Source organism: Ilyonectria robusta (assembly GCF_021365365.1).
Source record: "Ilyonectria robusta strain PMI_751 chromosome Unknown BGZ61scaffold_2, whole genome shotgun sequence".
In the NCBI taxonomy this organism is placed as follows: domain Eukaryota; kingdom Fungi; phylum Ascomycota; class Sordariomycetes; order Hypocreales; family Nectriaceae; genus Ilyonectria; species Ilyonectria robusta.
This window is the reverse complement of record NW_025764436.1, coordinates 3,665,091-3,686,458: the sequence shown is the minus strand read 5'-3', so window position 1 is coordinate 3,686,458 and position 21,368 is coordinate 3,665,091. Positions and strand designations below refer to the sequence as shown.

The 21,368-nt window shown below is 54.9% G+C and overlaps 2 protein-coding genes across 2 annotated transcripts in view; one reads left to right on the top strand and one right to left on the bottom strand.

Moving 5' to 3' along the window:
* Positions 1-455: 455 nt before the first annotated feature.
* BGZ61DRAFT_442249 (Alpha/Beta hydrolase protein) lies at positions 456-1,931 on the bottom strand. Its single transcript, XM_046244701.1, has 3 exons — positions 1,283-1,931; positions 745-1,223; positions 456-688 (listed from the first exon to the last, which is right to left on the bottom strand). The coding sequence occupies exons 1-3, from the start codon at positions 1,536-1,538 to the stop codon at positions 623-625; spliced, it is 801 nt and encodes a 266-aa protein (XP_046111403.1). The 5' UTR covers positions 1,539-1,931; the 3' UTR covers positions 456-622.
* A 1,934-nt stretch (positions 1,932-3,865) lies between these two features.
* The window catches only part of BGZ61DRAFT_513733 (uncharacterized protein), a gene marked incomplete at its 5' end in the record, with an annotated part of 45,477 nt that continues 27,974 nt past the window's right edge, over positions 3,866-21,368 (top strand). Inside the window, one exon of the mRNA XM_046252182.1 lies at positions 3,866-21,368. This exon is cut by the window's right edge and continues 27,974 nt beyond it. Coding sequence (XP_046111402.1) covers positions 3,866-21,368 — 17,503 coding nt within the window.

The window sequence follows — 21,368 nt, the reverse complement described above, 5'->3', positions numbered from 1 at the left end:
CTCAAGTACAGTTCAGCCTACCCTGTATCGGAGGTACAGGATAAGATGGATCGTCATAAAGTTCCAGTAGGGATGAGGGCTTCAGGTACAACGGTGGGTATGTACGGTCTGTAACGGCAAGCAGTATGGGGGTCGTTGTAGAGGCCACGTCCAGTAATGGTTCGCAGGTACAATGAGCTGGGTAGGTGGTACATGCAGCTAGCTGTGTCCTGTGATGCTTGGCAGCCCAGGCCTCTTCCGAGCAGCATGCTGGCCTTTAAGACAATCTTCTCAGCTTACTGACAGACAAGACATATTTGATTCTATACATGACCAGTCGCCCATCGTCGCATCAGTATATAGGCCTCAGTTGCACTACGTATTAGCGGAGTGTTCATTCCACTTTTGGCGTAGCAGTCAATGCGACACCCATGGTCTTGATGATATTCGCATCAATATACAACCAAGTTATACCTCTTAAATATAAGCTACGTAAGAATTTTATGCTATAGAGCTAATGCTGAGTAAAAACGAAGATGCCCGTACACCTAAAACCCGAATTCCATGCAATCAAAAATGAACAAATTCGAACAGCTCTTATCAATGACCGCCTCCAAATATGCATAAAAACTATCAATGCTAATCAAACAGTCACCGCACGACACAAATAGGAACACGCGTTGCCGAGTCTCGCAGTAACCTGTCCAACCTGTTTTTGAAGGTTAGCACATGGAGAAATAGATGTTTGACTCTGGATTCACGTACGTTGGGAGCACCGAAAATGCTGTGGTGGTTGCCGGGGATGTCCCAGACAACCTGAATGAAAGCGGTTTCGTACTCATTCCAGCCGAGCTTCGGGTCATGGCGGAAAACGTCGACCACAGCGACAGGCTCATTCTTTCGACTAGTCAGGGCGCTGGAAGCGCGCAGAAGGATTGTGGGAGGAGGGTTTTTCATGCCCAAATCACCACACTCGCTCGCGGGATCCCATTTGGGAGGCTGCCAGGCGGCGAGCATGCTGCGGGCATTCTTGATAGATGAATGGATCTTGCGGCGAAGCTGCGGCTTAACACCAACAAGGTCAGGGAGATGGCTATTGATGGCCAAGCGAACGTTTGTGTTTTCCATAACTTTGGGATAAGGAGTGTCGATGAAGATGAGACCAGCAATGTGAAGGGAGTCATCGTTGGATTGAGCCACGAGATGGGCGATTTCAAGGGCGAGGAAGCCTCCGAAGGACCAGCCTAAACTTTTGTTAGCATTGTTGAATCATTTTCCATTCGTCGCTATGAACATTGCGTACCTCCAATTAGAATACTTTTATGCGGGATCCTCGTCTTGATCATCTCGGCATAGACTCGTGCCATTTCCGGAATGCCTCCATCCCAAGGTCGACCAATGTCGAACCTTGGGTCCGAGATGCCGTAGACATCTCGATCCAGAGGGCCCAGCGCCTGGTAACTCAACACTGTTCCACCGCCATCGTGGAGAAGGACCAGCGGCGTCGATGACGCATTGCCATGCGCAAGCTGTACGAGGTTGACGTTCTTTGCAGCCATTGCCGAGGTGGACGATCAGTGGAGAGGAGGCAGTGCTGTGAAGTCTGAAAAGATCATCGCCAAGTATGTCAACGCGGAGAAGGAAGGCAGGGTGAAACCTGGTAGATGAGGTTGACAGAAGGCTCCGAGGTGCTTAATCCTCCAGGCAACCCAACTCAAATTGAATGCGGAGATGGGCCTGCATACATGCAGGACACCACACCTAACATCTGACATAACGTCAGCAGTAGGCCCAGGGCACGGTGGTGAGATCCGTTCCTGGGGGTAGGATGATGATCTCGGTGAGAATATTCCGCCATAGTGGCGAAAACACCGGACGATGACACATTGAGTGCTGGATGCGGAAGGCGGATGAAGGCACTAGCTGCCGGGGTCGCCGGCATCTGATATATCGGGAGGGACGGGCAATAACAAGTCCCGAGGCCCTGGTAGTGCGGCTTACGCTGTATTATGGCACATCGACTGGGGGTTGAGGGGAGTGCGATGGGGCCGCATCACGTAATGCGGCATGGAAGCCGTGGTGGAACTTCTAGACGCGAGCTAGACTCGTAGGATTTGATCCTTTACCAGGGTCGGCCGCTATCCAACTCGCGGGTTTCTACCCTGTACCAACTATCATTTTGAAGATTCACGGAATACTGGTAGAGTGCACAAGTAGTCTATGTTATCTATCCATGTTATCTAGGTTTGTGCGTATCGTTGCTGCTTAATCTGTGGATCATGACATGGAGTATTTGGAGATGATTAGAGTGGTGCGGGTGAGTTGTGGGAGAGTTGAGGTGGGGGTTCTGCCATGTGTCACTTCGCCGTCTTGATGATACATGGGACTTTCCCGAGGGGAGTTTTCCGCGGCAAATGACTGTATCTGACTCTTTGCATTTTGCCGGATGCTCCAGGATGCACCGGAATCACTCTCGTGACTGTATATCGCACGTTGCAGAACAGCTAACTCCCACCGACGCACCTATGCAGACGCCCCTCGGCGGACCGGCAGGATGATTCAGCACTGTTTCAAATGACTATCCCTCTGGCCTACAACGACCCCTGCCATCGTGTTAAAGATAGATCAGAATCATCTTTTAGAACGGAAGCCGCTCAGCCCTGCCTGGCCGAGGCTGTAAGACAACGTGCCACCTGCGACGCATGGGCACCTGATTCGCAGCAGTTACTCCAACAGGCTCCCCGGATCCCTCGAAATACCGGCGCCAGTATTGGGGGGCTTACAGTTTCAAGGATGTGCCGGCGTGTTTTGGGGGCGTGGTTCCTTTGGCTCCCGACGGGTGTATTGGGGGCCATGTGCGGCACGCTAACCTGAGCGGCCACGTCAGATCCTCGACGGTTCAGATCGATCCCACGTTGTTCGGCACGGGTACGGAGGTGCATCTAATGGTACCTGCGTGAGGGTGTTGCCCAATCCGGGAACGATGATCCTGGCAGTGTGAGCCAGGGCCAATGCCATTCCCCCGCAGGCCTCACCCTGGCTCACTATGGGCCGTTCCTCAGCCTGATTTAGTCTGCTGGGTCTCGGCATCCCTCCATTACGGGATGCTCACCACTGTTGAATCAAAAACGTGGCTGCTCATTGGCAGATACTGGCCACACTGACAAGAAACTCTGTGCTTTGGCCCAGCCACATGCAACCTCACGCACTATCAGGCCCCTTGGCGTTAGCATGTGGTTGAGATAGTAGCAGAAGCACCAAGTAGCCGTACCAGTACCTCTACCAGTACCTGTCCTAGTAGCAGCAGGGTGGCGCTGAGGAGGATGAGCAGTGCTGCGAGTTGTCAGCGCATCCCATGGCAGCACATGCTGAATACACTGGGTCCCTCTGGTCCCAAAAAGAGGGTGGTGGGAGGCGTCTCTTTGTAGACTGATGCCGTGACCTTGCCTGCCTGAGCCACGTAAAGCAGCAGGGCACTTACACGGCGAGCTCGTTACAGTCTAGGCGGCCACATAGAGTTGCAGCTCACGCAGAGGAGTGGATACTGCTATCATAGCTGCTATCAGTGATTGCCAATCCAAATTGACGTTTACCAAGACGCGGTGGCCAGCTACGTGCACGTCACTTTTGTCTCCCGCAGCGATATCGCAACCGCAACCCGCGCCTGTGAAGCTGCTTCTACAATCGCAACCAGCACCAGTTTGAAGCTGCTTCTACAATCGCATCGAAACTTGCTGCGACGCAGATTCTACCACCGCAGTCTTTACAGCTTCGAGACTGAGTCTCATCGACAGACTGTATTCGAGCTGAATTTCTTCACTCCTGTAACTTTTTCCATTTTAATCACACCTTTCAACACAACCAACACAACACAAACACAACCACAATGAGCTCTACAACGGCCGATTTCGTCCCCGACATTGTCGAGCAGCTCCTGCTCGTGGACGCGAATGTCAGCCAAGCCAGAGTGTTCAACCTCGCTAGAAACGACGACGAAGCGCTGTGGGCCGTGGCCATCGCTCTCGAGAAGGATGACGAGACGGAGCAGCCCGTGGCCGGCGCCGTGGTCAAGCAGATCCGGAAGAAGCTGGTGGCGGCCATGAAGGTCGGCGACAAGAAGATGCGCGTCCCGAAGAAGTGGTTCGTCCTCGATGAGCTCCCCGTCGACGAGGTCGGGATCATCGACGACGAGCAGCTCCGGCTGGCCTTGAACCCGGACGATTACTCGGGCATTTCGACAGAGGAGACGCTGAGGAGCATCGTCGCAAAGGTCCTGCGCTTGTCTCTGGCGGATGTACCGGCCTCGGCGTCCTTTGTCCGACTAGGAGGCGATTCGATTACCGCCATTGAGATCATGGCGCGCTGCCAGACGGCGAACATTACCCTGCGCGTCCGTGATATCATGCGGAGCGAGAGCTTGACCGAGCTCGCCAGCTTGGCGCAAAACCCGACCGATCAACTCGCTGCGACCGGCGCCACCACCGACGCCGCGCGCGAAGCTCTCACGACCGAAACACTGCAATACTGGGAAGCCCCCGAGGAATGGTTCACGCCTGACCACCGGAGCCAGTCCCAGGCGATCCTCTCCACCATGACCGCCGAGCGCCTGCGCGAAAGCTGCCACAGTGCCTCGCGGGTGTCGCCCGCCGAGGTGTGTCTGGCGGCCGTGCAGCAGTCGTTCCAGGCGACCTTTAGCGACCGCCAGAACCTGGCCGCCCTATTTTCGTCCCCTGAGCTTGCTGATTTGGGGCCTGTGGCCACTGAACAGTCGCTGTCTGCGACGGCTGACTTTGCGACGGCGATCCGTCGCGCCAAGGACTCAGTTGCGCGCGCTCAACCTCTGGGCGCCAGCGTTCCTTCCGTGGAGCTGTCTGTTTCGTATGTGGACGAGAGCAGCTCTGCTGTGTTTTTGAGCAACACTGTACATGATGATGTCCATGCGAATGGTAATGGACACGCGAACGGGAATGGCCGTACCAACGGAAACGGTCATGGGAATGGCAACACCAACACCAAAACTCAGCCCAATGGACATGCAAACGATACCAACACCCAACCAAACGAGCCAAAGTCGCTGTTCCGCCTCAAATTCACCGTCCGGACCTGGGGCGACCTCTTGATCGAGCTCGACTACCCCAAGAACTTGGCGCGCCAGAGCGACATTCTGAAGTGGCTTGAGCAGTGTCGAGGAATCCTGGAAGCCGGAATCCCGCTGCTCGCGCAGGCGTTTCCCATCTACTCGCTTTCGGACTTCCCTCACCTGCCGCTCTCCTACTCGGAACTGGACAGATTCGTGAGCGCTACTAAGAAGTTCGGCTTCGACGCGATCGACAAGGTCTACCCAACTTCGTCTGTCCAGGACGGCATTTTGCTTGCCCAGGTCCGGTTCCCCGATCTATACCGAATCGACTGTATCTTCGAAGTCACCCACTCGAAATCGGCTGCGCGCGTCGATCTGGATATTTTGGAACATGCTTGGAGCGATGTGGTGGCTTACCACGCCACGCTCCGCACCGTCTTTACCTCGAGCGCGCGCGACGGCGCCATGTTCGACCAAATCGTCCTCAAGAACGTTGACCCCGAAGTCAAGAGGCTAGACACCGCTGGAGACTCCTCAACGGCCATCGAAGCCCTCCGCGCGCGCAAGGAGGCTTCCTTTGTGGATGATCGCCCGGCGCATCTGCTCACCATCTGCGCTACGACCGACGGCCGCGTCCACTGCAGGCTCGAGATCAGCCACGCCATCATGGACGGAATGTCTGGAGCTGTCGTGTTCGAGGATGTTTGCCGTGCGTACTCGGGCCGTCTGTCGGATGCGCCCGCGTCCGACTTTGGCGACTACATCGCCTATCTGCAGAGCCAACCGAAGGGGCCTTCTCTGGAATACTGGGTCAACTTCCTCGACGGCGTCCAGCCCTGCCATTTCCCCGCCTTGATCGACCAGGTTGCCGGCCCTTCGAAGATGAAGAGCGTGCCCGTGGATATCAGCTCCAAGGCGCTCAAGAGCTTCTGCATGGCCCACGGCATCACCGGCGCCATGCTCCTGCAAGCTGTGTGGGGTCTCGTCTTGCGCGGCTACACCATGGCCGACGATGTCAGCTTTGGCTTCCTCGCTTCCGGCCGTGATGTGCCCGTCGCTGGCGCTGACTTCATGGTTGGCCCTCTGATCAACCTCTTGATCTGCCGCATCACCTTTGACAAGATGAAGACGTTTGAGGAGCTCTTCGCCAACCTCAAGACCCAGCTGAATGCTGCCATGGACAACCAAAACGCCTCGCTCGCCGAGATCCAGCACGTGGTGGCCCCCGGCAAGCGCCAGATCTTCAACACTCTGCTGTCTATCATGTACTCGATGCCTGAAGAGTCTACCAGCGAGACTGAGGTCAACGTCGAGGGAATTGTCAACTACGCCCCAACCGAGTACGACATCACCCTCAACATTGACTTTAGCTCGGACAAGATGACAATGTCCTTGGACTACTTCACTTCCATCATGTTGGATTCTCACGCACGCAGCTTGGCTGCCTCATTCACAAAGGTCATGGACATGATTCTGAACAGCCGTTCGAAGACGTTGGCCGACGTCAGCGCCATCAGCCATCTCGACATGGCTGAAATCGTCACTGATAATGAGCTGTTCCCTACTGCTGAATCTTGCTCGCACTGGCAGATCCAAGAGCAGATCAAAACCAGCCCCGATGCCCCCGCCGTAAACTCCTGGGACCGCGACTTGACGTACGCCGAAGTTGGCTTCTTCGCTTCCCGCCTCGCGTGGAAGTTGAAGCAGCTCGGCGCCGGTCCTGGCACGGTGATCCCGACCTGCTTCCCCAAGTCGGCGTGGGCCATCGTTTCCATGGTGGCGGTGAACATGGCCGGCGCGGCCTTTGTCCCTCTTGATCCTGGCGCGCCGGAGCTGCGTCTGCAGGGCATCGTGCAAGACACCGGCGCAACCATTGCCCTCGCCGCGCCTGCTTGTGCGGAGAAGCTGGCTAATGTGGCAGTTGAGGTCTTCGTCGTCGACGAAGCGAAGCTATCTCAATTGCCGCCTGCGCCCGCGGCCGGAGTTGTCTCTGCGGTTCGACCCCAGGACCCAGCTTTCGTCATCTTCACCTCTGGTAGCACAGGACGGCCCAAGGGTATGGTCCACCAGCACAGCAGTATCTCCTCTACGGCTGCGGCATACGGCGGATCACTTCAGGTCGGACCGGGCACACGAGTGTTCCAGTTCTCGGCCTACACTTTCGATATTGGTATTCTGGACACGCTGGTCACACTGATGCGTGGTGCTTGCGTCTGCGTTCCCTCAGACCACGCCCGTGTCAACGACCTGGCGGGTGCCATCAACGCCACCAAGGCCAACTGGGTGTTCCTGACGCCCACTGTGGCGGATCTCCTGCATCCGTCTGACGTACCAACGTTTAAGACGGTCATTCTCGGAGGTGAAGCCGTGCCGAAGAAGCTGGTCGAGCGTTGGAAGGATCATGTCCATGTCCACGCCATCTACGGACCGGCTGAGGCATCGTGCTGCGCCTGGAACCCAACTGTAAGTACAGCCCCCAAATCTACTAACCTCGGAAGACCTTTGTGTAGTGCCTTTTGGGTTGTCAACCCTACGAACCACCGGGAACTGTTGCCCATTGGCTGCATTGGTGAACTCCTGATTCAAGGACCTATGCTCTCGACTGGGTACCTGAATGTCGACGCCAAGGCAGCCGCCAACTTCCTCGAGGAAGTTGACTGGGTTCCCAATAATGGTTACGGATTTACCAGAGCCTACCGCACCGGCGACTTGGTGCGCCGAAACCCTGACGGCACGTTCGACTACATGGGCCGCAAGGACACCCAGATCAAGCTGCACGGCCAGCGAATCGAATTGGGAGAAATCGAGACTCGCCTGAACGAGTTCATCCCTCAGGACATGGGTGCGGTGGTCGACGTGCTCTCCCTCCAGCCCAGCAACCGGAAAGTACTGAGTGCTTTCCTCTGGTTCACCGAGGGCCCCAATTTCGAGAACACGAGCGTGCATCTCGCCGACACTCTCACCGACGAGATGCGACAGACCATTACGCATCTGAACACCTCCATCACCACTACCCTGCCCGCCTACATGATTCCGTCCGTATGGCTCGTTTTCCGCGGCAGGCCCCACCAGAACGCCTCGGGAAAAGTCAGCCGCCGGCATCTTGTCGAGTTCGGCCAGAGCATTCCCGCAGACGAGGTTCTGAAGTTCTCCCTCGGCGCAGTAAAGACTGAGCCGCCTACAACGGAGATGGAGCTTCGGCTGCGAGATATGTGGGCTGAGGTTCTTCACTTGCCGCATGAGGAGATTGGCAAGAACGATAGCTTCCTCCAGATCGGCGGTGACTCCATCGCGGCCATCCAGCTGGTCTCGTTGGCGATGCAGCAGGGCATTACTCTGACAATCGCAGAGATCTTTGAGGATTCTCGCCTCTGCCATATGGCCGCCACCGCTGTTTTGGAGGAGGAGGGTGAGACCTATGAGGCGATTCCTTTCAGCCTTCTCAAGAGTGGCGAGATCAACTCGGTCAAGGCAGCCGTTCAGGCTCAGTGTGGCCTATCGACCCAGCAGGACATCGAGGATATATATCCCTGCACAAGTTTCCAGGAAGGTCTTATGGCCCTGGCTGTTAAGCAGCCTGGATCCTACATCGCCAAGTACTTCTACCGCATCCCCGAGCACATCGACACCGCTCGCTTCAAGACTGCGTGGGAGCGGACTGTTGACCTTTGCGACAACCTGCGCACGAGGATCATTGCTTCAAACGGCACCTCTTACCAGGCCATTGTCAAGGACGAGCCTGCCTGGGTCTCCACAGACGGCCTTGAGCTGCAGGCTGTCTTGGACTCTGCAAGGACCAACTCCGAGATGCGATATGGCTCGCGTCTGTGCCACTACGCCCTCGTTACGGAAAAGACCGGAGAGCGCTATTTCGTACTCATTATCCACCACTCTGTCTTTGACGGCTGGAGTCTGAACGTCATACTTGAAACCCTCTACAGTGTGTACCACAGAGAGGCTACTCAAGAGCTGAAGCCGTATTCCAGCTTTATCAACTACATTGCGCAACTTGACCAGACTGAAGCGGGCGCATACTGGAAGAGTCAGCTCGAGGGTGCTCAGCCGTCTACATTCCCCCGCGTCGACACCAAGGCCACCTCCAAGGCAGCCAGTTGCGTGTCCAGGACGAACATCCCCTTCAAGCAGTTGGGCAACGGCGCTATTACCAAGGCCACTGTTCTTCGAGCCGCTTGGGCTATCGTCCTGGCCAGGTACTGTGATGCCGAAGACGTCTGTTTCGGCACCACTGTCTCTGGTCGTCAGGCCTCAGTCACCGGCATCGAAAAGATGGCCGGCCCGGCTGTCGCGACTGTTCCTATCCGAATTCGCCTAGACAAGGAACAGAAGGTGTCGAGCTTCCTTCAAGATGTGCAGCGCCAAGCCACAAAGATGTCCGAGTACGAGCAGTTTGGTCTGCGCAACATCTCAAAGCTCGGTGAGGACGCCAAGGAGGCTTGTGACTTTTCCAGCTTGCTGGTTATCCAGCCAGTGTCGAGGCTGGCCAACACCAATGGCTCTTCCAAAGCCGTCTTGGTCTCCCATGGGTCTGAGCAATACGAAGAGGAGGGAGCGCTGGAGGGTTACTTCACGTACCCATTGGTCCTCCAGGGTTTGACATACGACGACCACGTCGAACTTCTGCTCATTTACGACCCGGCTATTGTGCCTGAAGCCCAGATCCAAGCCCTGTCGCACCACTTTGACCGCACCGTGCAGCAGCTCATTGCGCACGAGGATTCCATTCTTGGTGCGATGTCTATCACCAGTGACTTTGACCTGGTCAAGGCATTCGACTACAACCGCGAAGAAACCGAGATCCTGCGCACCACTGTGCACAGTCTTGTTGAGAGGCAGTCGCAGATCCGACCTGACGCATCCGCTATTAATGCCTGGGACAGCCAGCTGACTTACTCTCAACTCAATGCTTCCGCAAATCGGTTGGCCCACCATTTGATCAAAACCGCCCAGGTTCTTCCCGGCGATCTTGTTCACGTTTGCTTCGAGAAATCAGTCTGGTTCTTTGTTTCTATTCTGGCTATCAATAAAGCCGGCGGCGCTTGGGTTCCCCTAGATCCCTCGCATCCTGCCCAGCGCCAACGCCAGATTGTGGACCAGACCCGCGCAAAGCTGGCTTTGGCGTCCCCTACTACAGCTGCTAAGTGTATCGACTTGGTCGCTGAAGTAGTTGAGGTCTCGGCTTCGTTGGATAACCAGCTAATTGCCGACGTCGGTCGCGATCCTCCGGCTCCTGTGTGCGAGGTCACCCCAGACCACGCTGCCTACATCCTATTTACGTCTGGTAGCACAGGTACCCCGAAGGGTCTGGTAATGCAGCATGGTGCTGTATGTACCAGTCAGACTGCCATTAGCAGACAGCTGGGTCTGACTTCTCGAGTCCGAATCTTGCAATTTGCCTCCTTCGTCTTCGACCTATGTATCGGCGAAATTATTGCCCCGCTGATTTCTGGAGCCACCCTCTGTATCCCTTCAGAGGAAACCCGGATGAATGGTCTGAAGGACTTTATCAATGATATGGCAATTAACTGGGCCTTCCTGACCCCGGCCTTTGTCCGTACCCTTCAGCCTGACGATGTTCCTGACCTTGAGCTTCTCCTCCTTACAGGTGAAGCCGTCGGCAGGGACGTTTTCGAGACCTGGGTTGGCAAGCTACGCCTCGCCACGGGCTGGGGCCCAGCTGAGACCTGCGTTTTCAGTACCCTCCACGAATGGAAAACTGCAGAGGAGTCGCCGCAGACTGTAGGACGCCCTGTTGGTGGTTACTGCTGGATCGTTGATCCCCAAGATCCCCAGAAGCTGGCCCCAATAGGTTGCGTCGGCGAAGTCGTTATCCAAGGTCCTACCATCCTGCGTGAGTACCTGGCCGACCCAGCCAGAACTGCCATGTCAACTGTCAATTCCCTGCCTGACTGGGCACCTCGCCGGACCTCGCCGTCTTACGGCCGCTTTTTCAAGTCTGGTGACCTTTGCTATTACAACCCAGACGGCACGATTGAGTTCGTAAGCCGAAAGGATACGCAGGTCAAGATTCGTGGTTTACGTGTGGAATTGGGCGAAGTCGAGCATCACTTACGAGCTGCCCTTGGCGGCGTCCGGCAAATCGTCGTCAACGTCCTTAAGGGCGATGCCGGAAGCAGCCTTGCGGCATACTTTTGCTTCAACGATGAGACGCGCATTCTGACTGGAAGCGTTGAGTCTAATGTCGACAACGTCTTGCTTCCACTTACAGCCGACCTTAAGAGTCAGATTGCTGCCGCAGTCGGACAATTGAGCATCACGTTGCCCAACTACATGATCCCGACAGTCTTTATTCCCTGCCGCTTCATGCCCTCTATCACTTCAACCAAGTTGGATCGGGGTGGTCTTAACCGTTTAACTTCCACCCTCAGCTGGGACGCCCTAGCCCGGTACTCGCTTGTGGATAGTGAAAAGCGAGCTCCTGCCACCCCCATCGAATTCCAATTGCAAGGCATCTGGGCCGAGATCCTGAAGATTCCTAGGGAATCTATTGGCCGCGATGATAGCTTCTTGAGAATTGGCGGCGACTCCATCACAGCTATCCAACTCGTCACTATGGCGAGGGACGCTGGCCTGATGATTAGCGTCAAGGAAGTCTTCGATGACCCTAGGCTGTCAGCTGTCGCTGCCTGTGTTGTCGAAGGCGAGGAAGATTTCTCACAGTCAGAACCTTTCAGTCTGCTGCCCAGCGGCGAGGTTGATATCATCAAGCGCGCCGTTAGAGACCAGTGTGGCCTTTCTGGCGACTCGGAAATCGAGGATGCCTACCCCTGCACTAGCCTCCAGGAAGGTCTCATGGCTCTGGCCGTCAAACAGCCTGGCTCTTATATCGCCAAGAACATTTATCGCTTGCCCGATGGTGTCGATATTGGTCGCTTCAAGTCCGCCTGGGAGCGCACTATCGAGATCTGTACCAATCTGCGCACGAGGATCGTGATCCAGGACGGCGTCACTATCCAGGCTGTCATTCCCGAAGTGGTTGACTGGGAGTCTACGAACGGTCTTGAGCTCAGCGATTTCCTCGAGTCTGCCAAATCGATTCACATGCAATACGGGTCACGCCTCTCCCGTTATGCCCTGATTTCGGAGCCTAATGGCGACAAATACTTTGTGTTCATGGCACATCACGCTGTATTTGACGGCTGGAGTCTGAACGTGGCCCTCAGCACGCTATACAGCGTGTATCGAGATGGGTCTGTTCCGGAACTCCGTCCTTATGCCGATTTCATCAGCTATGTCACCCAGATTGACCAGCCCGCCGCTGGTGCATACTGGAAGGATCAGCTCGAAGGTGCGCAGCGCGCTACATTCCCTCGAGCTGATGCTGCGGCTGATGTCAAGCCGGCCAGCCGTGTGATGAAGACCAAGATTTCGTTCCCTGAGTCAACGGATAATTCCATTACCAAAGCTACGATCCTCCGTAGTGCTTGGGCTATGGTTCTCGCTAAATATTGTGACTCTGACGATGTCTGCTTTGGAACAACGGTCTCTGGTCGCCACGCAGCTGTTTCCGGCATCGATAAGATGGCTGGACCGGCTGTAGCTACAGTCCCAGTCCGAGTTCGTCTTGGTGCAGATCAATCTGTGACCAACTTCCTCCAGGGTGTGCAGCAGCAGGCTGTAGAGATGGTCACATACGAACAATTTGGCCTTCGCACTATTGCCAAGGTCAGCTCCGAGGCTCACGAAGCCTGCGAGTTCTCGAGCTTGTTGGTCGTCCAGCCAGTGCAGCACGAGTTCACTGCGAGCGATGAAACGGACATGATGCTGCTTTCCTCCGTGTCGGAGATGTACGAGGAGGAGGCATTGGAGGGCTATTTCAGCTATCCCTTGGTCATCCAAGGACTCACACATGACAATCACGTTGAGCTCCTGCTTATCTACAATCCCAATGCCATTCCCGAGCAACAGATCCAGGCGCTATCCCACCACTTCAACCGCGCCGTCCAGCAACTTCTCACAGAGCAAGACGCACAGCTCAGCGCGCTTTCAATAGCCAGTGAGTGGGATCTCACCAAGGCTCTCGAATACAACACAGAGGACCCTGAGATCCTCCGCACTTGTGTTCATCAACTGTTCGAGGCACAGGCCCGCCGCCGACCACACGCAATTGCTATCCAGGCTTGGGACGGCCGTTTGACCTATTCACAGCTGGATAGTGCGGCCAATCGACTCGCTACCTATCTTGTGGATGAGATTGATGTCAAGGTCGGCGATTTCGTTCCTCTTTGCTTTGAGAAGTCAGTCTGGTTTTACGTTGCAATGTTAGCTATCAACAAGGCTGGCGGCGCGTGGGTGCCCTTAGATCCTGCTCATCCACTCTCGCGTCAGAAGCAAATCGTTGAGCAAACGGGAGCCAGCGTCATGCTTGCATCGCCGCAGAACTTTGCCAAGAGCGCCGCCTTGGTTCCCAGCGTTATCGAGGTCGCGTCTGAACTTGACGAGGAATTGATCGAAAATTACGGCCGCGATCCCAAACCGCCTGCTCGGGATGTGTCGCCTGACCACGCTGTGTACGTGCTGTTCACCTCCGGCAGTACAGGCACTCCTAAGGGTCTAGTTATGCAGCATGGTGCTGTATCCACGAGTCAAACGGCTATTGGCAAGCGTCTTGGATTGACGTCGGCCGTCAGGATTCTTCAGTTTGCTTCCTACGTCTTCGACTTGTGCATTGGTGAGATCATCGCTCCGTTGATCTCGGGAGCTACCCTCTGTGTCCCTTCGGAGGAAACCCGTATGAACGGCCTTCGGGACTTTATCAACACCCAACAGATCAATTGGGCCTTCCTTACCCCAGCCTTTGTGCGCACCTTGAGACCCGAGGATATGCCCGGCCTAGACCTGTTGTTGTTGACTGGCGAAGCTGTCGGTCGGGACGTCTTTGAAACCTGGGTTGGCAAGCTACGCCTTGTGACCGGTTGGGGCCCTGCCGAGACCTGTGTGTTTAGCACCTTACACGAATGGTACTCGACCGACGAGTCACCCCAGACTGTTGGAACCCCTGTTGGCGGTCGCTGCTGGATCGTTGACCCGAATGACCCCAGTCGTCTCGCTCCTACCGGCTGTATCGGTGAAGTTGTTATTCAGGGCCCGACTATCCTGCGGGAATACCTCGCAAACCCGGCTATTACGAAGCAGTCGACCGTCACGTTGCTTCCTGAGTGGGTGCCTCGCCATAATGCAGCTCACTGGTCTCGATTCTTTAAATCTGGGGATCTCTGTTATTACAACACGGACGGTACGATTGAGTTTGTGAGCCGTAAGGACACTCAGGTCAAGATCCGAGGCCTCCGTGTGGAGCTTGGAGAGGTTGAACACCATCTCCGCGCCGCCTTGGCTGGCGTGCGCCAGGTTGTTGTCGATGTTCTCAAAGGAGAAGCCGGACCTAGTCTCGTGGCTTATTTCTGCTTTTCCGATGAGACCCGGAACAGCTCTGGAATCGACAAGAGCATTTTCCTTCCGCTCACTGCTGATCTCAAGAGCCAAGTCACGGCTGCCATCGGTCAGCTCAGCGTGGAACTCCCTAGCTATATGGTTCCGTCTATGTTCTTTCCCTGCAAGTTCCTCCCCTCTATCAGCTCAACTAAGCTAGATAGAGGTGGCCTTAAGCGATTGACAATGTCGCTTGACAGAACATCACTGGCGCCGTATTCTCTTACGGATAGCGAGAAGCGTGCTCCAAGTACCGCTATGGAGGTCCGGCTTCAAAAGATGTGGGCAGACATCCTGAAGATCCCCACCGAGACAATTGGCCGCGATGATAGTTTCCTCCGCATTGGTGGTGACTCGATTACTGCTATCCAGTTTGTCACCTCTGCCAGCGAGGACGGCTTGGCAATCACTGTCAAGGACGTCTTTGCCGACCCTAGGCTTTCAGCTGTTGCCGCCAAGGTGGTTGAAGGCCAAGAGGAAGAGACCTACGAAGCGCAACCCTTTGACCTGTTGTCGGACAACGAGGTTGCTATTGTGAAGCGCGCCATTCGAGACCAGTGCCGTGTTTTGAACGAGGACAGTATTGAAGATGCTTATCCTTGCACAAGTCTACAGGAAGGTCTCATGGCCCTTGCTGTCAAGCAACCCGGTTCATACATTGCCAAATACGTCTACTCAATTCCCGACCATATCGATACCACGCGATTCAAGGCCGCCTGGAACCAGACCGTGCAGCTCTGCGGTAACTTGCGAACCCGAGTCGTCGGCTACAATGGTGTCTCATACCAGACCGTTCTACGGGAGCAGCCGGTTTGGGAATCCACTGCTGGCTATACCACCGCCTCCTTTATGGAGTCTGCCAAATCCCTAGAGATGCAATACGGTTCCAGGCTATGCCGCTACGCCCTTGTCGCAGACAAGGATGGAAAGCGCTCCTTCGTTCTTATTATGCATCACGCAGTCTTCGATGGATGGAGCTTGAACGTTGTCCTCAACACCCTCTATAGCCTCTATCGGGACGAGCCCACCCCAGCACTGCAGCCATACTCCAAGTTTATCAACTTTGTCGCGAACCTCGATACGGATGAGGCGGCTGCCTATTGGGAGTCCCAACTTGAGGGTGCCCAGCGTGCTACCTTCCCGCCCATGCATGTCGCATCGGATTCCAAGCCTATCAGCCGAACGATGACGACTAAAATCCAGTTCCCTAAGGGTAGCGATAACTCAATCACAAAGGCAACCGTCCTTCGCGCGGCTTGGGCTATAGTCCTCGCACGATACTGTGATAGTAACGACGTCTGCTTCGGCACTTCAGTCTCCAGTCGCCAGTCTGCTGTTACGGGTATTGACAAGATGGCCGGACCTACGGTTGCAACCGTGCCGATCAGAATTCGTCTCGATACTGACCGGGCCGTATCAAGTTTCCTGGAGGATATCCAGCAACAGGCCACAGATATGGTTGCGCATGAACAGTTTGGCCTGCGTAATATTTCTAAGCTTGGAGCCAACGCCAAGGAGGCTTGCGATTTCTCTAGCTTGCTGGTTATCCAGCCAGTCCAGCATGTGCCCACTTCAGCTGAGTCCCCGGACACTGTTCTCGTTGCCGACGGCTCAGAACAGTCTGACGACGGAGCTCTGGAGGGTTACTTTACCTACCCGTTGGTGATTCAGGGACTCACGTACCACGACCACGTCGAGTTGCTTCTTATTTACAACCCTGACGTCGTCGCCGAAGCCCAACTGCGGGCTCTGTCCAATCACTTCGATCATGCTGTTCAGCAGCTTCTTACCAAGGGTGACGCCGCCTTGAGCACAGTTTCCATCGCCAATAACTGGGACATAGTCAAGGCTGTGGAGTACAATGCGGAGGATCCCGAAATTATTCGTGCTTGCGTCCATCAGCTCGTTGAAGTACAGGCACACCGCCAGCCCGATGCCATTGCTATCCAGGCTTGGGATGGCGTCCTGTCATACTCTCAACTTAATGATGCTGCCAACAGACTGGCCCATCATCTAGTGGAAGTTGCCAAGGTCAGGGTGGGAGATCTAGTACACGTCTTCTTCGAGAAGTCAGTCTGGTTCTTCGTCTCTATTTTGGCAATTAACAAATCTGGTGCAGCTTGGGTCCCATTAGACCCGTCGCACCCGATCCAGCGGCAGAAGACAATCATCCAACAGACTCGGGCCCGCCTGGCTCTATGCTCAACAGCATATGCCGAGAAATGTGCCACTCTTGTACCGAGCATCGTCGAAGTCACAGCTACACTCGACCAGAGGCTCACTGCCTCAATGGGCTGCCCTGCCGCACCCATCTGCCGTGTTACTCCAGACCACGCTGCGTACGTTCTATTCACGTCTGGAAGCACCGGCACACCTAAGGGCTTTGTCATGATCCACAGCGGTGTGTGCACTAGCCAAACTGCTATTTGCAAGAGACTAGGTATGACGCCGGAAGTCAGAATGCTGCAATTCGCTTCCTATGTCTTCGACCTGTGCATCAGCGAAATCGTGGCCCCTTTGATCACCGGAGCTACCCTCTGCGTTCCGTCCGAAGATATCCGTATGAGCGGTCTTAAGGATTTCATCAATGACTTCCAGGTTAACTGGGCCTTCCTAACCCCCTCTTTTGCACGCACCTTGAAGCCAGAAGAGATGCCTGGCCTCAAGCTGTTGCTTCTGACTGGAGAGGCTGTTGGGCGCGATGTGTTTGAGAACTGGGTTGGAAAGCTGCGCCTAACTACAGGCTGGGGTCCTGCCGAGACGTGCGTTTTCAGCACTCTGTATGAGTGGACGTCAGTAGAGGAATCATCCCAGACTGTTGGTCGACCGGTTGGCGGCTTCTGTTGGATCGTCGATCCCCAAGATCCTCAGAAATTAGCCCCAATAGGCTGCGTTGGCGAAGTTGTGATCCAGGGTCCAACTCTTCTCCGGGAATACCTCGATGATCCTATCAAGACGCAAGCATCGATGGTTACATCTCTTCCCGAATGGGCACCCCGTCGAGACTCGTCACCTTACTGGAACAGATTTTTCAAGTCTGGCGATCTTTGCTACTACAATCCTGACGGGACTATCGAATTTGTCAGCCGCAAGGACACGCAGGTGAAGATCCGTGGCCTTCGTGTTGAATTGGGAGAAGTTGAGCACCATTTGCGCGAATCCCTTGAAGGTGTGCACCAAGTCGTGGTAGATGTCTTCAAGGGAGATGCTGGCACGAACCTCATTGCCTATTACAGCTACAGCGATGAGACTCGTACTTCTGGCCGTGCGGATGTCAACGCTGATACCATCTTTATTCCCCTCGCTGGCGAGCTCAAGACTCAAATCACTGCTGCCGTTGGCAATTTGACTGTTGCCCTACCCAGCTACATGGTCCCAACTATGTTTTTCCCTTGCCACTTTATGCCCTCGATTACGTCGACCAAATTGGACCGAGGCGAACTCAAGCGGATGACATCTTCCCTGTCACAAGAGGTGCTAGCCAAACACTCACTTGTGGATAGCGAGAAGCGTGCACCCGAAACGCTTATGGAGAAGAAGGTGCAAGAAATGTGGTCGAGCATCTTGAAGATGCCAGCGGAATCAATTGGCCGCGACGACAACTTCATGCGTATTGGAGGTGACTCTATCATCGCGATCCAATTCGTTACTGCTGCTCGAGATGCTGGCTTGTCTATTACGGTTAGGGATATTTTCGCCGATCCTCGACTTTCTGCTGTGGCCGACAAGATGCTCGAAGGAGAAACCATTGACGCCCGCGAGGTCAAGCCATTCGAAATGATTCCCAGTGGCGAAGTTGAGGACGTTATGTCGACCATCCACGCCGAGTGCGAACTCCGCGACCAGGTCATCGAGGATGCCTACCCTTGCACCAGTCTCCAGGAAGGCCTTATGGCGTTGGCTGTCAAGCAGCCGGGTTCTTATATCGCTAAGAATATTTACACCCTGCCAAAGGACGTTGACGTGGCTCTCTTTAAAGCTGCCTGGGAGCGCACAATGCAGCTTTGTGGCAACCTACGCACCAGGATCGTTCTGCATAAGGGCGTCTCGACGCAGGCCGTTATTCGAGAGGAGCCCTCGTGGGAACCTACGGATGGTATGGACCTCGAGTCTCTCATGCACACCACCAAGGGCATGACAATGCAGTACGGTTCCCGACTCTGCACTTATGGTCTCTTGATCGAAGGCAGCGGAAAGGTATCCTTCATGCTCAATATCCACCACGCCATCTTCGACGGCTGGAGCTTGAACGTGGCACTGAGCACCCTATACTCTGTCTACCGCGGCGAGTCTGTCCAGACACTCCAACCGTATTCTGGCTTCATTAAGTATGTCACGGAGATTGACCAAGAAGCTGCCACTGGCTATTGGAAGGACCAGCTTGACGGCGCCCAGCGTGCTACATTCCCCCGCGCCGACGCCAGCGAGTCCCAGCAGAAGGCACACATTATGAAGACCAAGATTTCGTACGCGGATTCGGCAGACAACTCCATCACCAAGGCTACAATTCTGCGGGCCGCGTGGGCTATTGTCCTTGCTAGATACTGCGATACTGATGATGTCTGCTTTGGCACAACGGTTTCCGGGCGTCACGCCCCTGTGGCGGGCATCGATAAGATGGCCGGACCTGCTGTTGCTACTGTGCCTGTCAGAGTACATCTTGACAAGCAACAGCCAGTCTCAAGCCTCCTACGAGATATTCAGCAGCAAGCTTCAGAGATGGTGGCATATGAGCAATTTGGCCTCCGCAATATCACCAAGCTTAGCCCCGAGGTTCATGAAGCATGTGACTTTTCTAGCTTGCTCGTCGTTCAGCCAGTCCAGCACGCGATCAAATCAGGCAGTAACACCGAATCAGCTCTTCTTTCTGTTCAGTCGGATGAACACGAGGAAGAGCTCTTGGAAGGATACTTCAGCTACCCGCTGGTTCTGCAGGGATTGACACACGATGACCACATCGAACTTATGGTCATCTATAACCCGGCCGTCGTATCCAAGTCTCAGGTCGAAGCCCTGTCTTATCATTTCGACCATACCGTGCAGCAACTCTCGGCTCAATCCAACAAGCCCCTAGAGACTGTGTCAGTTGCTGGCGAATGGGATCTCCAGAAGGCTGTTGGCTTCAACGATGATCACCCTGAGATTATTCGGGCCTGCGTTCACCAGATCATTGAGGCCAAGGCACAGAGCCACCCCAATTTCCCTGCTATCCTGGCTTGGGATGGAGAACTGACATATTCTCAACTTAACCGAACGGCTAACAGGCTGGCTCACTACCTGATCGATACAGTCCAAGTCAAAGCAGGCGACTTCGTCCATGTCTGCTTTGAAAAGTCGCTGTGGTTCTTTGTGGCCATTTTGGCTATCAATAAAGCTGGTGCCGCTTGGGTTCCTTTGGATCCATCACACCCGGTTCAGCGTCAGCAACAGATTGTGAAGCAAACCCGAGCCCGTGTCGCACTTACGTCCCCTACTACTGCTGAGAAATGTGCCAGTCTCGTGGCATATGTAGTAGAGGTGTCTGCTACACTAGACCGGGAGCTTATGGCGGATATGGACTGCCCATCGGCCCCGGTCACAAGCGTCACTCCAGACGACGCTGCATATGTGCTTTTTACGTCCGGAAGCACAGGTACACCCAAGGGTTTGGTCATGCAACATGGAGCTCTCTGCACTAGCCAGACGGCTATCGCTAAGAGACTTGGCCTAACCCAGGATGTTAGGATCTTGCAATTCGCCTCTTTTGTTTTCGATCTTTGTATCGGTGAGATCATCGCCCCATTGATCTCTGGGGCTGCTCTTTGCATCCCGTCTGAAGACACCCGCACTGGTAGTCTCAAACACTTCATCAATGACATGAGGGTCAATTGGGCCTTCCTGACCCCGGCTTTCGCTCGAACCCTGCAGCCAGAGGAAGTCCCAGGTCTCGACCTTCTACTTCTGACGGGTGAGGCTGTCGGCCGTGATGTGTTTGAGAATTGGGTGGGTAAGTTACGTCTTGTTACGGGTTGGGGCCCTGCCGAGACTTGTGTCTTTAGTACGCTTCATGAGTGGTATTCAGCCGACGAGTCCCCTCAGACTGTTGGCCGCCAGGTCGGTGGCTATTGCTGGATTGTCGATCCCGAAGACAATCAGAAGCTAGCTCCCACAGGGTGTATCGGCGAGGTGGTGATCCAGGGTCCAACAATACTTCGAGAGTATCTCGATGACCCAATTAGGACCGCTGCGGCAACTGTTACTCAGCTTCCCTCGTGGGCACCCCAGCAAACGTCACCCTACTGGAACCGGTTCTTCAAGTCCGGCGATCTGTGTTACTATAATGCAGACGGAACTATTGAGTTCGTTAGTCGCAAGGACACACAGGTCAAGATCCGCGGCCTGCGTGTCGAACTTGGTGAAGTTGAACACCACTTGCGCGCCGCTCTCAAAGACGTCAAGCAGGTTGTCGTGGACGTGCATCGCTCAGACACCGGCACCAATCTCGCGGCATACTACTGCTTCAGCGATGAGACCCGAACGACCAGCAGTGCCGGATCTACTGTCGATTCTGAAAGCATGTTCCTTCCTCTCACTGGCCACCAGAAGAGTTTGGTCACTGCCGCTGTCGGCCAGCTAAATATGGCGCTCCCCAGCTATATGGTCCCCACAATCTTCTTCCCATGTCGGTTCATGCCGTCTATCACCTCTACGAAGCTTGATAGAAATGGTCTAAAGAGGCTGACTGCTGCCCTTGATCGCGAGGCCTTGAGCAAATATTCTCTCGCTGATAGTGAGAAACGCCCGCCTGTAACGCGAATGGAAGTCACATTGCAGAAGATGTGGGCGGAGATCTTGAAGATCC